This window comes from Papaver somniferum, chromosome 10 (assembly GCF_003573695.1).
Source record: "Papaver somniferum cultivar HN1 chromosome 10, ASM357369v1, whole genome shotgun sequence".
Classification (NCBI taxonomy): domain Eukaryota; kingdom Viridiplantae; phylum Streptophyta; class Magnoliopsida; order Ranunculales; family Papaveraceae; genus Papaver; species Papaver somniferum.
The window spans coordinates 99318688-99333448 of record NC_039367.1 but is presented as its reverse complement, the minus strand read 5'-3'; the positions used below and the strand labels follow the sequence as shown (position 1 = coordinate 99333448).

At 36.5% G+C, this 14761-nt stretch overlaps 1 protein-coding gene across 1 annotated transcript; it reads left to right on the top strand.

The window, feature by feature from the left end:
• Nucleotides 1-9332: 9332 nt before the first annotated feature.
• Nucleotides 9333-13076, top strand: LOC113316013. Its single transcript, XM_026564248.1, has 6 exons — nt 9333-9646; nt 9768-10357; nt 10425-10549; nt 10712-11006; nt 11055-12027; nt 12500-13076. The coding sequence occupies exons 1-6, from the start codon at nt 9333-9335 to the stop codon at nt 13074-13076; spliced, it is 2874 nt and encodes a 957-aa protein (XP_026420033.1).
• The last annotated feature ends 1685 nt before the right edge of the window (nt 13077-14761 follow it).

Here is a 14761-nt window from a genome sequence, read left to right as displayed (position 1 = left end):
ATTAGAAGAAACTATAACAGGTTCATTACTCAGAATCTTAGATTGAAATCCTTGTTCTTGAGTTAGTGGTTTATCAAGAACTTATACTTTGACAAAGAGATACATATTCTATTTGGACAGAGTATCAAGTTGCATGTATTTGTATCTGACTTCTTGTCTAAGAAGATTAGATTTTGTCTTTAATAGCATTTCAGAATACATACGTCTAATAGAATTTAAGAGTTTTACCAACTCTTTTTTATAATCTCATTCGACATCAGAGTCAGACATAACAAATGTGCTATTGATCATTTTAACTCTAGGATCATGGGTCATAGAGGAAGCAACATTTTAAACTTTTTAGTATTCGCAATCTTGCAATGTGCATACTGAATCATCCATGAATTCAAGTCTTCTCGGATTGTTATCTTTTCGTGTTTGCCTTCTCGGATACCAATTGAAATGACGAGGGTATCCAAGTAAACCAAAATCTTTTCGGTTCAACCTATAAGTTCGATACCAAGTGTCATCGTCTATGGAAAAAGTCGAGAAAATATAACAACAAGGTATACACTTGATAATAGTTACAGTATGAAACCGTTATACTATAGGATCACAATCAAGTGTCTAGGATTAACATACTAGTGTTATTTACTTTATGATACTAAAACAATTATAATGCGGAAGTGAAGTAAATGACACAACAAGATTTTGTTATCGAGGAAACCACAAATGCAGAAAAACCTCGGGACCTACTCCAGTTTTGAATACTCTCATAATTAAGCCGTTATACAAAAAAGAAAGCCAACTTCGTATAGTTGAGACCAAGTAATCTACCCCTAGTTACTTAGTTCCATCAGTATCACTGCGACTACAACCGTATGGTCAACACACATGAATCCCATGACAGATATCACTATCTTGAGTTGCATTACTGATGTAATGTCTTGTTAAAGCATTGCTCGGTCGAACTCACAAGTGTTGCTATCTCAAGCTTGTTGTCAAATTAGTTTTCAAAACTATATCTTGATTTCTAGTCTATAATTAGTTAAGTCTCAGATTTGGATATAAGTATGTAGTTGTAAATCGGACATTACCGCGATCCACCGTTTGAAGTCGAAGATCAACCGAAGCTTTTGGAGAACTTCTTCAACAAAAGGTAAGTGAAGACTGAACCACCTATTTCTCAAGTTATATTCATCATTTTATCTATGAGACGTTGTCGTATGACTAGTTAGACTATCGTAAGCATGTCAAGAATTTCGAGTCAAGTTTATCTTGGTAATTAGTTCTCGAAATATATATGAGTAAGCTTAATGAATACTTGTTCATACTTGATAAAATTTCGGTTAAGAACAATTTACTGTTCATAATCTAAATTTTGATTCAAGATTATCATTCTAAAATAGCCTGGAATGGTGATATGTGTCATTAATGTTATTTGAGAAGGTTTCGAATTGATTTAGAGAGAAATATAGAACTACTGAAAATCTGGATGTAGGACAGTATGCATACCAGTTTCACAAACTGGGAAAACTATTATAGGTTCGGAGCCGTAGTACATGTACCCAGTACACGTACCGGCGTAGTTATATGTCGACAGTGACTTAGTGGTACGTATACCTGGTATCCATACCACAAAAAGTCTATGAACTCGTGAACCTGGATTGGTACGCATACCTAGTATGCATACCGAAAAAGAACTGTTGGTTTTGAAACCGGGTTGGTATCCATACACGGTACGCAAACCGAAAAAGTTATGTAAGTTTCGGAACTTATATTTGTTCTTTAGGGTATTTTTAGAGCATTGCTTGGTCGAACTCACAAGTGTTTCTATCTCAAGATTGTTGTTAAATTTATATGCCAAAACTATATCTTGATTTGTAGTCTACAATTAGTTAAGTCTCGGATTAGGATAGATGTGTAGTTCATAAGCAGACATCACGACAGTCATCATTATGTTCTACCATTTAAAGGCGAAGATCAACCGAAGCTTTTGAAAAACTTCTTCAACAAAAGGTAAGTGAAGATTGAACCACCTATTTCTCAAGTTATATTCATCTTTCTATCTATGAGACGATGTCACATAACTAATTAGACTATCATAAGCATATCAAGAATTTCGAGTCAAGTTTATCTTGGTAATTAATATATATATATATATATATATATATATATGAATAAGTTTAATGAACATTTTTTCATACTTGATGAATTTCGGTTAAGGACAATCTATTGTTCGTAATCTAAATTATGATTCAAGATCATCATTCGAAAATAGCCTGGAACAGTGATATGTGTCATAGATGTTATTTGGGATTGTTTCGAATTGATTTAGAGAGAAATATAGAAATACTATTATTCTCGGATACAAGAGAGTATGCATATCAGTCTTACAAACTGAGAGAATTGTTATAGGTACGGAACCGTAGTACCTAGTACACGTACCGAAGTAGCTATATGTCAATAACAACTTTTTGGTACGCATACTAGTATGCATACCTTGAAAAGTCTCTGAACTCGTGAAACCGGATCAGTACGCATACTCGTATGCATACTAGAAAATAATTGTTGGTCTCGGAACCGGCTTGGTATCCATACCGGTACGCATACCATAAAAGTGTTGTGAACTCCGAAACTAGGTTATGTTTTAATGGTATCCATACCAGTACGCATACCGGAAAAGTTCTATGAACTCCGAAACTTGGTTATGTCTTAAGGTATGCATACTGATACACGTACCATGACATAACTGTTCACGAACAAGTTAAGTATATATACCCAGTACACCTACTTACCATGTCAATTAAATTCATATGCACATAAAATTATTTCTCCGAGATTATTAGCATTTGAATAATCTCTCATAAACATTGTAAACATATTTGATCACATGATTCTGACTCGAGTTAAGTCTTAAGTGTTATATGAAAATGCTCAAGCTTATAGTTTAGTTGGCTAGTCTCGGCTAACCATTCATGAACGTTGTCTTTGTACATGGTTTGGTTCGGGTTTATCTTAACCAGAGTGTATATCTTGATATGTCAATCACTTTTTAAAGATTTATCTAATGGTGGATATTGATTGCTTGGTTCCAAAGCTATCTTAGCTTAAACCTCGAGAAACCTATGCTTTGAAAGTCTATAAAAAAGGAACCTCAAGCAACTAGGATCTTTGAATCTCGGTACTACTTTTTCTTGTGTCCTAGTTGTAAACTAGAGTCATCCTATTCCTAAAACCCTTTTAGGGTTTAGCGACTACAAAGACTTTACAGGGATTCTTGAAGCCATGCCTAGCTATTGTTTATCTTGATAGCTCGAGTATCATGATCTTGATCGATTGTTGAGCTTGCTCCATAAATCAAGATAGATAGAAATCATCAAAGTTCTATTCGTCTCAGACTTTGTTGATTCCACAATTTTAATACTTGTGAGGTGAATAATAATCTAGGGTGCTCTTCGGGAAGCATAAGTCCGGATTTTGAGGTTAGTTAGACTTTGTCTATTGTTATCGATTTCCAGTCTCACCTTGATCTACAATCAAAAAGAAAATCACACATATAAGCTTATCTGTGGGAGGCAGATTGGTTTAAAGTATTCAATTGAGTTGAAGCAACTCTTAGGCTGTAAAGGAAATCAATTAAGGGAATCATTTGCACGGAGTCCTGTTGGGGTTCAAGAGGCGTAAGGAACGCGACTGTAAATGAATTACTGTGAGGGTTTAATTCCGTCTCAATTACATTCCACTAGGAAGTTAATTGGTCATAGGATAGTGTCTGTAGCGGCTTAATACAGTTTGGTGTTCAATCTGGACTAGGTCCCGGGGTTTTTCTGTATTTACGGTTTCCTCGTTAACAAAACTTTTGGTGTCTGTGTTATTTCTTTTCCGCATTATGTTATTTATCTTTATAATTGAAATATCACAGGTTATATGTAAATTCAATCAAGTAGATACATCCATCCTTGTTTGTTGGATACAACTTGATTGATTACTTGGAAACTGATCTTTGGAATCACCCAAGTACTCTCACACGTAAATCAGGTTCATGGACTAGTCTCTGTAAACTTTATGATTGTGAGAGAAAGATATATAACTCTAGAGATTATTCTTTGATTGAGATTCATTAAGTTGAACTCTCAGAATTGATATTTGAGTTTTTCCATACAGATTGCCTAAGATAAAGTTAGTGGTGTATTTTGGTACCCCCAGTGTTTTCAGAACGTAATAAGCTTTTCGTTATTTACGTAAAACACTTTAGATTCCACTTGATAATCAACCAAATAATCGGCGATCAAATATATATACCTAACATGTGTTTTCTGAGAGTTGTTCAAATGCTCGATATCTCATATAAATATTTTCGAATGCATCTGAATATTTTCGATTGGGTAAGTACGCGTACTGGGTATGTGTATTACATCCAGTTCGTAAGTTGTAATGCTAAGTTATGCATGTTAAGTATGTTACCCTCACGACAGTTACAGTTCAGGGACTCTTGTCTGCCTACTAAGTATGCATACTCCCCTGAGTTCACGAGAATAGACGTTTTGGTATGCATACTGAGTATGTATACCAAGGTGTCTTTAGCCAAACATAAACTGACTAGTACGTGTATTGATGAGTACGCGTACTAAACTTCCAGACCTTTCCTAGTCTCGCCGGTACGTGTACTACATCTCCGGACCCATCACAATTACGCCAGTACGTGTACTAGGTACGCATACCGTCTTGTATCCAGAAGTCATTATTTCTGTAAAACTTTCGATAATCCATTTGAAACATCCCCGGAAGACGACAATGGTAATATTACACATACCACTTGTTCCAAGTAATTTTCAAATGATTACTTAATAATTATGTAACATCCCAAGTTAATATTAGATGATTGTCTCACACAGATCATATAAAATGTTCAAGGTTATTTTTACATGATTGAAATGAATCAAATCAGAACATTCCTGAGTAATGATAATCTCACACATATCATTATTCAAGGCTATTTTCAATTGATCATCTTGAACAATAAATTGTTCGAATGACATAGCTTAACTCATATTTCGAGAAACATATTTGGAATAAACACAACTCGAAATTTTCATTGTGCAAGAATTTAAATTCTACTTAGTCATACGACTTAGTCTCATTTTAGTAGATATAATAGAATATATCTGAGTGAATAGATGATTCAGTCTTCATATACCTTTTGTCGACAAATTTCTCCAGAGTTCTTCGGTTGATCTCCAATCCAAAGTCTTCAGTTGATCTTCTTCTTCAAATGGTGAATGCGGTGAAGTACGATGCTCAACTACACACTTTTATCCTAAACCGAGACATGACTACGTAGTAGACTAGAAATCAAGATATAGTTTTGATCAACTAAATTTCACAACAAGCTTGAGATATCAACACTTGCGAGTTCGACCGAGCAATTCTATAACATTAACATAACTTGATTATTGGTAAATTGTGCCTCCTCCCAAGCATGAAAATGAGGACGCACAGCATGCTCAAGAAAGGTAACCCATTCCTTCTTGACACATATTGTATCTTGTTTTGCGTACATTTTATCTTGTGATTATTTTCACCATAAGGTTACTCTTTAAAACGATTTTGTCAAGCTTCTTGTGAGCAAGATTCATCAATTAAGATAGATAGAAATCACAAAGTTCTCGGTGTCTCAAACTTTGTTGATTCCAAAAATTTAATACTATTGAGGTGAATAATAATCTAGGCTAATCTTCAGGAAGCATAAGTCCGGATTTTAAGGTTAGCTAGACTTTGTCTATTGCCACCGATTTCCAGTCTCACCGTGATCTATGATCAAAAAGGAAATCACACATATAGGATTATCTGTGAGAGGAATATTGGTTTAAAGTCTTCAATTGAGTTGAAGCAACTCTTAGGTTATAAAGGACGTCAGCTAATGGAATCATATGCGCGGAGTCCTGATGGGATTCAAGAGGCGTAAGGAATGCGACTGTAACTGAATTGTTGTGGGGGTTTAATTCGGTCTCAACTAAATTTCGGTCCGAAGTTAATTGGAAGTAAGCTAGTGTCTGTAGCGGCTTAATATAGTTTGGTGTTCAAATATGGACTAGGTCTCAGGTTTTTTTCTACATTTGCAGTTTCCTTGTTAACAGAATTTCTGGTGTATGTTTTATTTCTTCTCCGAATTATATTGTTTATCTTATAATTGAAATATCACAGGTTGTTGACGAGGTGTCAACTCGCAAATAATATTTCTACTTCTCTTTACGCTAGAAAGTGATATAATGAAAGCAAATTCGTCCCAAGGGAGGTATTGGGCAAAAGTTGTTATGCAAATACTCTTAGCAAGTTTGTTGTAGAAATTCTGAAATCACAAAGTTGTATTCAAATATGAGATGAGATTGATTAAGGATCCATTCTCGACCACCAAATATAAACCTAATTGATATATAATCACGTTCTTCGCATTATCTTGTTACTAACAATCCTAGAATAATTAGTACGCTCAACTATTCCGATATTGTCTCATAATCTCACCGGATATGGAAGCACTCAACTACCGCATTCTACTTATTCAAGTTACCTAGAGGTATGCTTACTAGGTATAATTTAAACAAGTGCTCTAAGTTTTGTGAGATAAGGTTGTTCCTAGTGATATAAGGTACGATTTAATCAAAAGAATGAATTACCTACTAGTGTCAATTTCTACATATGAGTACTTAACAAAGTCTCATCATCAATACTCATATATGGCTACTTGTGTTTATAGTTTCTAGACAATTACGGGTCGAAGAAATTCTAAACTAGCAATAGAGATATGAATTAATCATTCAATTTCGAACTTAAACAATTAACACATAACTCATTAGCATAATTAGCACGGTAGAAATGAAACAGTAATGGAAATAATGGCGAGAAAACGAGCTATTTCATATCAATCATTAGTTCATATTCCGGTCTTTGAGATCGCCCTTAATCAAAGATAGTTTAGCTACTCATAGTAAACATTGTCTTCAACAAAGGACTAAAAGTTGTTTAAAGAAAAGAGAGTTGAGAATAAACCCAGGGCAACAAACCAAGTTTGCTGCTGTGTTACTCCTGGAAGCTAGCATCTGGTTCAGCTTCTTAGTACTTCTATGAAAGTTGCTGCGCCGTTTCTCTCATATTAAAAAGGTCACCCCAGTTAATGTTTTAGGGTTCTCTTATATAGTTTCTGACCCTGTAATTTATGACTTTCACTGACTATTCAATCCCTGCTCAATATAAACTCTGCTAGCTTCCAAATCTCAGCCGTTTAACTCCCAAACTCTCAGCAATAAGTCGTGTTCTTAACTTGATTTCACGGCTCAGTCCATATATAAAATCAAGAAAAACTGGTACCCAAGTTAGCTTACCATGTTGGCTTCTAAATCATGTCCAAGCCAATGCCAGACAACCCTCGCGCACAGCCACTGAACCATGAGCCATTAAGCCTTTTCTTCGAACCACTATGTACTCATCATTCCATGCTATCTCCATTCCTTTATCGAGTCCTGAACCCTCAAAATCCACAACCACAATTCATAGCAGCAAACAAGTCTTAAACTGCCATCGAACCATGGCAACAACACCAGTTCCATTGCTTAACTGTCTGCATAAAAACTTGATGAAAACCCCAAGGTCTCAAGCCATACTGTTGCGAATACACCTCCAGATCAAATCCCTGTAAGGCAGTCCACCATACTCAGCCACTTTCTTCTTTTCTCAGCCTGAATTCTTCACGACCTCAACTGTAGATCACACGAACAACATCACCATCTCCCTATAATACTCGACCAAGACCCTGTAACCTGCCAAAGTTTCACATCCAAAACAAACTACAGTCGTTCAAGCATTCAAACACATTTCAATTCAGTTCTTATTATCAACATCAGCCCCATCATCTTCCCCGGTTCAAAACTCCAGCATATTCCTCCGTTCTTCCTTCTTCTCAGCTGTGTTTGTCTTGAAACTCCACCACTTCTGCCACAAACCAACCACTTTTGTTCTTCATACAACCCCATAATTCATCCATAACTCTTGTACCTCCAGCTCTATTCCAGGTCACAGTCTTCCAGTTCGAAGATCCATTGAACCTCCTTCATATCTCAACAACAAAAATACAACCAGTCGTTCAGGATTTTAAACAAACTTGTGTGTATAACCTGGTGGTGTTGTTCTCAGTCAAGAAATCATCTTCTACACTCCATTCACCTGTAAATTAAAAATCACAACAAACCCATGTCTCTAAACATTCATCAAACACACTCCATTCATTTCCCATTATTATTAGGCTACCGACCCCAACTTGTTATAAGCCCATGGGTAGAACTCAACTCGAAAACCGGTTGACTAGATGTGGGATCCCATTGACTTATAAACTACCCAATTAAGCCTCATATATCAATGTGGGACTAAGGTCCCAACACGCTTCCAGACCCAATGTCCTCGTTGGTCCACTCTATCGACACTGGCCGGACGGTAGCCATTTCTCTTATGGCGGCTCCACTCGCCTAGCAGTACTCAATGCTGGTGACAACGACGCCCATACATAGGTGCCCCTATACTTTAATCTAGCCTATAGGTCACCCCTTCCGTGGAGTGGGCATGGGTCGTGGTGGTTGGCTCTGATACAAAATGTTAGGGTACCGACTCCAACTCGTCATAAGCCCCTGGGTAGAACTCAACTCGAAAACCGGTTGACTAGATAAGGGATCCCATTGACTTATAACTACCCAATTAATCCTCGTATACCAATGTGGGACTAAGGTCCCAACAATTATCAACAACAACATTTCAGGTCAAGAAACTTCTCCAAAACCTTCTTAAAAACGCAGTCTTACTCGCACCCCTTCTCTGATTCCATCTTGTCTTCAAAATCCTCTCGTAGCTCTTGAAGATATTCACTGCAGTCATGGCTGCAAGACGGCAAGAGATGGTGCAGTAGTGATGCAAGGCATATACATGTTCCAGAAGATTCCACATAGAAGATTAACTTCTAAGTTTGCCTAGTTTATGTCTTTCCTTATTTTAGGACTCTTTTAGTTTTCCTTTTCGTTCTGCTTTTCCTAGTTTAGTTATTTTCTTAAGCCTATATAAAGTCTAGTCTTGCTCTTGTGTGAGACACATCTTATTAACAATCGATTATTATTAAAACATCTTCTTCTTCCTCTATTTTCTCTGTTTCTTCTTCTTCTTTCTCTGCCTCCGACAATCTCTGCATTGCTTTCTTTTTCCTTATACTACATCAATTGGTATTATCCGCTTAGTTTAGGTTTTTCAATATTTACTAGATCCTGTCTTAATCGTTTCCCAACCCTTTTATGAATAATTTTTTTTTTACCTCTATGGCTGGCAACGTTACTCAAGAAGCTTTCGACGCAGCTATTACCAATCTTACCAATCTTATTACTACAAGTACTACTATTAGTAATGCTGCTAATGCTGGTATAGCTACAGTTAATACAAATATTGTCGCGGTTTCAGATAACCTAACCAAGTTAGAGAAAACTTGTTGTACTCAGTTTGCAAATTCTGAAAAGAAGTTTGAAGATATTCATCTGATTCTAGACAAGTTTGTAACTACTCTTAAGATTGAAGATCAAGAAACTTTGAAGCTCATGGATGAAGCTAAAAAACCATCATCATCAAAGAAGAATAAGTTTGTGCATAATGATGATATTCCTGATGAAATTATGCAACAAATAAAAAAAAAACCTACAACATGAAGGGTTTATTGGTTTTACCCCAAAGAAGAGATATGTTCTTCATATTGATGACAGTGAGGATGACGACATTCAGGAAGAACACCAAGAAAGAATTTGGGTTGAAGACAAAAGGCTTAGGTCTTCACAAAATCCTTACAGTTCTTTACCTAAATACAAGTTAAAGGCTGACATTCCAAGTTTTAATGGAATTTTCAAAATTGAAGAAGTTTTAGATTGGTTTTATGAAGTTGAGTCTTTCTTTCAGTTTATGGAGATTCCAGATCATTCTAAAGTTAGACTTATTGCATATAAGCTTAAAGGAGGTGCTGCCGCTTGGTGGAAAAAACTATGTGAAGACAGAGTTAACTCTTCAAAACCTCCTATTCGTACTTGGGATCGAATGCGCAAGTTACTGCGATCTAAATTCCTTCCTCTAGATTACAAGCAACAATTGTTTGTTAAACTTCAAAACTGTAGACAGGGAACACGGTTAGTCGATGAACAACTAGTAGCCAGATTTATAGAAGGGTTGAATACTTTGATTCAACATGGAATGGTTCAGTCATTTTTCACCATGGTTGAAGCTATCCAACAGGCGATTAAAGTTGAACGTCATCTTCTTCGTTCATCTAAGATCTCTCAACCTAGACAAAGTCATTATCAAGGTAATTACAGAAATAATACTTCATCTCCAGGTAATTATCAAGAAACTACTCCAATGTATTATTCTAGGTCTTCATATCAAGATGATATTAGCCATGCATATCGTCAACCCTACACTTATTTTGCCTACTCCAATGGAGATTCAAACTGTTCAACAGACTCAATTCCAACAAAATCGAGCTGCTATTACTTCTGTAAATCGTTTACCTCCCAGAAATCAACAATAATTTCCACCACAACAGAAGAACAGTAATGCTTATGCCAAGTTTCGGAGAGACAAGTGCAATAAATGTCAACAAACTGGACATACTTCTAGTGAGTGTCGAAAATTCAATGTTTTTATTGCCGATACTCAGTTAATTAATGAAGTTAATGATGATTTTATTGAACTCAATGAAGACGATTCACCTGCAACTCAAGATGAAGACAATTTTGTTGGTATGATTCGTCCAGTTCTTCTTACACAACCATGTCCTTCTCAAAGACACGGTATTTTTAGATCGAAGTGCTATATTGGTGGTAAGATTTGTAATATGATAATTGATAGAGGTAGTGTCGATAATTATGTTGCTGCTCACGTGGTTAGAAAGCTCGGTCTACCAGTACATCCTCATCCAGTACCTTACTCTGTGAAATGGGTTAATAACTCAAGTACTTAAGATATCACTCATCAATTCTATGTGACTTCCACGTTTGAAGGTTATAAAGATTCAGTTTTATGTGATGTTATTGATATGACTGCAACACATCTTCTTTTTGATCGACCCTGGCAGTACGATCATCAGGCAGTACACAATGGTTTCGAAAATACTTATACTTTCATTCATAATGGGAGAACCAAAATTCTGTGCCCATCAAAATCAACTGCAGTTATTCGAGAACATTGTGAAGAAAAAACCAGTACTATTGTAGACATTATTGTTTGTTCTTTACGACAACAACATTCTTTAAACTCCCATGACGAATCTAAACCTATGATTGAGTTACCTGACAAGGTTCAACCCTTGTTATTTCAATATAGTGTTTTTTTTCCAGATGAGTTGCAAACTACATTACCACCATTAAGGAATATTAAGCACTATCTTGATTTTATTCCAGGAGCCTCTCTACCTAATCAAGCACACTACAGGTTGAGTCCTACTGAACATGAGATTTTGCAAGGACAAGTGAATGATTTACTTCAAAAATGCTTAATTAGACCTAGCAACAACCCTTGTGCTAGCCCTGCTTTCTTAGTTAGCAAGAAAGATGGTGGATGGAGGATGTGTATCGATTGCAGAGCATTAAATCGAATCACAATTCCTTATAGATTTCATATACCTCGTATTGATGACATGATCGACTTGCTTTCGGGTTCTATTATCTTCACAAAGTTGGACTTACGTAGTGGATATCATCATATACGAATTCGGGAAGGAGAAGAATGGAAGATAACATTCAAGACGCGTGAAGGATTATATGAATGGATTGTCATGCCATTTGGATTATCTAATGCACCAAGTACCTATATGAGACTCATGAATCAGGTTCTCCAACCCTTTCTTAGTCAATTTGTTATTGTGTATTTTGATGACATTTTGATTTTTAGTCGAAGTGAACAAGAACACCTTGATCATCTGTCACAAGTATTTCAAGTTCTTACTGAAAACTACTTATATGTTAATCCGAAAAAGTATACCTTCATGGCTTCATCAGTAACATTTCTGGGCTATGTGATATCGAATCATGACATACATTTCGATCCTTCTAAAGTTCAAGCAATAAAAATATTGGCCAGTTCCTATTTCTATTCGAGATATTCGTAGTTTTCATGGTTTGGCTTCCTTTTATAGAAGATTTGTGAAGATTTTTAACACTATTTGTACACCCATAATTGACTTCCTCAAGAAAGAGAAGTTTGAATGGACAGAAGCAATGGACATAAGATTTAATGTTCTGAAAGAAAAGATTTGTACTGCACCAATTCTGAACTGCTTATCTCGTGCTGGGGCTCTGCGTATCGGCGACTGAATCGGAGTTCAACTCGGGGAAAATTTTCTTCGTCAATCTTGTTTTCTGTGCAAACTAGCATTAATCTCAGGTGAATTTGTTGAATTCTTACATCATTCATCATGTTTTTCTGGGATTATTTGGTATTAATTCAGGTATTTTATGATGAATACTGGTTCTAAAACATCACTCGAGTCTGCAAAAATATCTTCAGTTGAAGGAATAAAAATTCCTTCCATTGAACTACCAAATGATTTATTTGAGAAAAGTTTAGATCCATGGAGGTTTTCTCTAATTGGTAGATTAAATTTACAAAAAATCAAATTTATAGATGCTGCTATAATTCTTCGAAATCAATGGAAATTAGTTGGAGAATGTAAACTAATTCCATTTGGTAGAGGCTTCTTTACAATTAAACTGGATAATGCTACAGATCGTGATTATATCAAATCTCAAATATGGGAAGTTACAGATCAAGTATTGAAAGTCAGAAATTGGGTTTATAATTTCAGACCTGCTAATCAAAGAACTTCCAAGGCATTTGTTTGGGTGAGATTTCCAGGTTTAGGTCTTGAATTCTGGAGTGAATCAATTCTCTTTAAGATATGTAAGGAAATTGGTACTCCAATTAAGATTGATGCAGCAACAGCCAAATGTGATGTTGGATATTATGCAAATGTATTGGTTGAAGTAGATTTTGCTTTTCCAATCCCAAACAAAGTATGGATATGAACTAAATATGGGGGTTTCTTTCAAGAAGTCTCCATTCCAGACTGTCCAAAATATTGCACCACTTGTAAAATGGTAGGATATTTTATCACAGAATGTAGAGTGGAAAAAGCAAAGAGCACTGCAAATAATTCAGAAGATCTTCATACTCCTCAACAACTCAAATCTACTTCATCATCAATTCAGCAGCCTAATTCATCTTCAACAAATGATAAATTTGAAACTTTACCCTTAAAAAAACCTTTTGATATTTGTGACAGTTCAGAATGTGAAGCTGAAGATTCTGTTATTCATACCATTTATGTTACTCCAACTGTTCAAGTTGCTCAAACTAATAAAATTGGAAATACTGGAATATTTTGACCTGTTCAATGTTTACAAGAAGATAATATTCTTTAAAACACTGTGTTGGAGTATGTGGCGCGATATAAACCACATATGTATAGCTAGGATAGTCCCACATGCAATAAGAGGAAGTACATGTGGTGCCTAATAAGCTTGGGCATCTCCTTACATAGCACCGAGGCCTTTTAGATTAAAACCCCACACCTGCTGCAACAGGTGGTCAAGTGAGGACAATATCGGTGCTATGTGGTTGGGCCCAGAAGTAGGGTCTGGCAGTCCGTGAAGATCCTAACAATTGGTATCAGAGCCTATGGATGGGGCTACTGTCCGGACGAAGAAGTGGTTGTGGATGTCACCCGGTTTAGGGCGCAGGTGGAGTCAGACTCAAGGTGGAGCAGGCAAGGCCCAAAGTAGAGCTGGCGCTCAAGGTGGAGTTAGTGACGCACCGATTAACTCAGGTGGAGCAGGTTTCTAGGTGTACAAGGTTGTGCTCAAGGTGGAGTTAGTGCTATCCTTCCCATTAACTCAAGGAGGAGTAGGGTTCCAGGGCGCGTAGTGACAATAATCATGTTCGATGGGTAGCGTATACGGACGGTGATCACATGGTGGAGTATGATTGTATTAGTGAATTGGTTTAATATCGCCAAGGTGGAGATTGTTGGAGTATGTGGCGCGATGTAAACCACATATGTATGGCTAGGATAGTCCCACATGGAATAAGAGGAAGTACATGTGGTGCCTAATAAGCTTGGGCATCTCCTTACATAGCACCGAGTCCTTTTAGATTAAAACCCTACACCTTCTGCAACAGGTGGTCAAGTGGGGACAATATTGGTACTATGTGGTCGGGCCCAGAAGTAGGGTCTGGCGGTCTGTGAAGATCCTAACACACTGAAGTACATAATGAAGTGGAAGCTGATGTATTAGAAACTCCCAGAATCAAATTTATAGATGGTAAAACAGGAAAAGTTTCAGATGAAAAGAAGGTGATAAATCCTTATCCTTCTACTTCTCAGAATTCACCAGGTGCAATTAAAGGTGGTAATCCAGCTGTTGCCAATAACAAAAACAACTTCAGGAAGAATCAGGGTAAGGGAGGTACCAAAAATCCTCCTCCACCCAAATGAAGATAATATATTGTAATATTCGGGGCCTGAGAAGACCTAGGGCTCAGGATAAATTAAGGTATTTGGTTAATCAATTTAGTCCTTCTCTTATTTGGATTGCAGAACCACAAATTTTATGTAGTGCTTCATTTTGCAGTAAGTTGAATCTCCCTGGAACGCAAAGTATGGTGATTCATAATTCCACTTCATCAACAAAAGGTAACTTATGGCTATTTT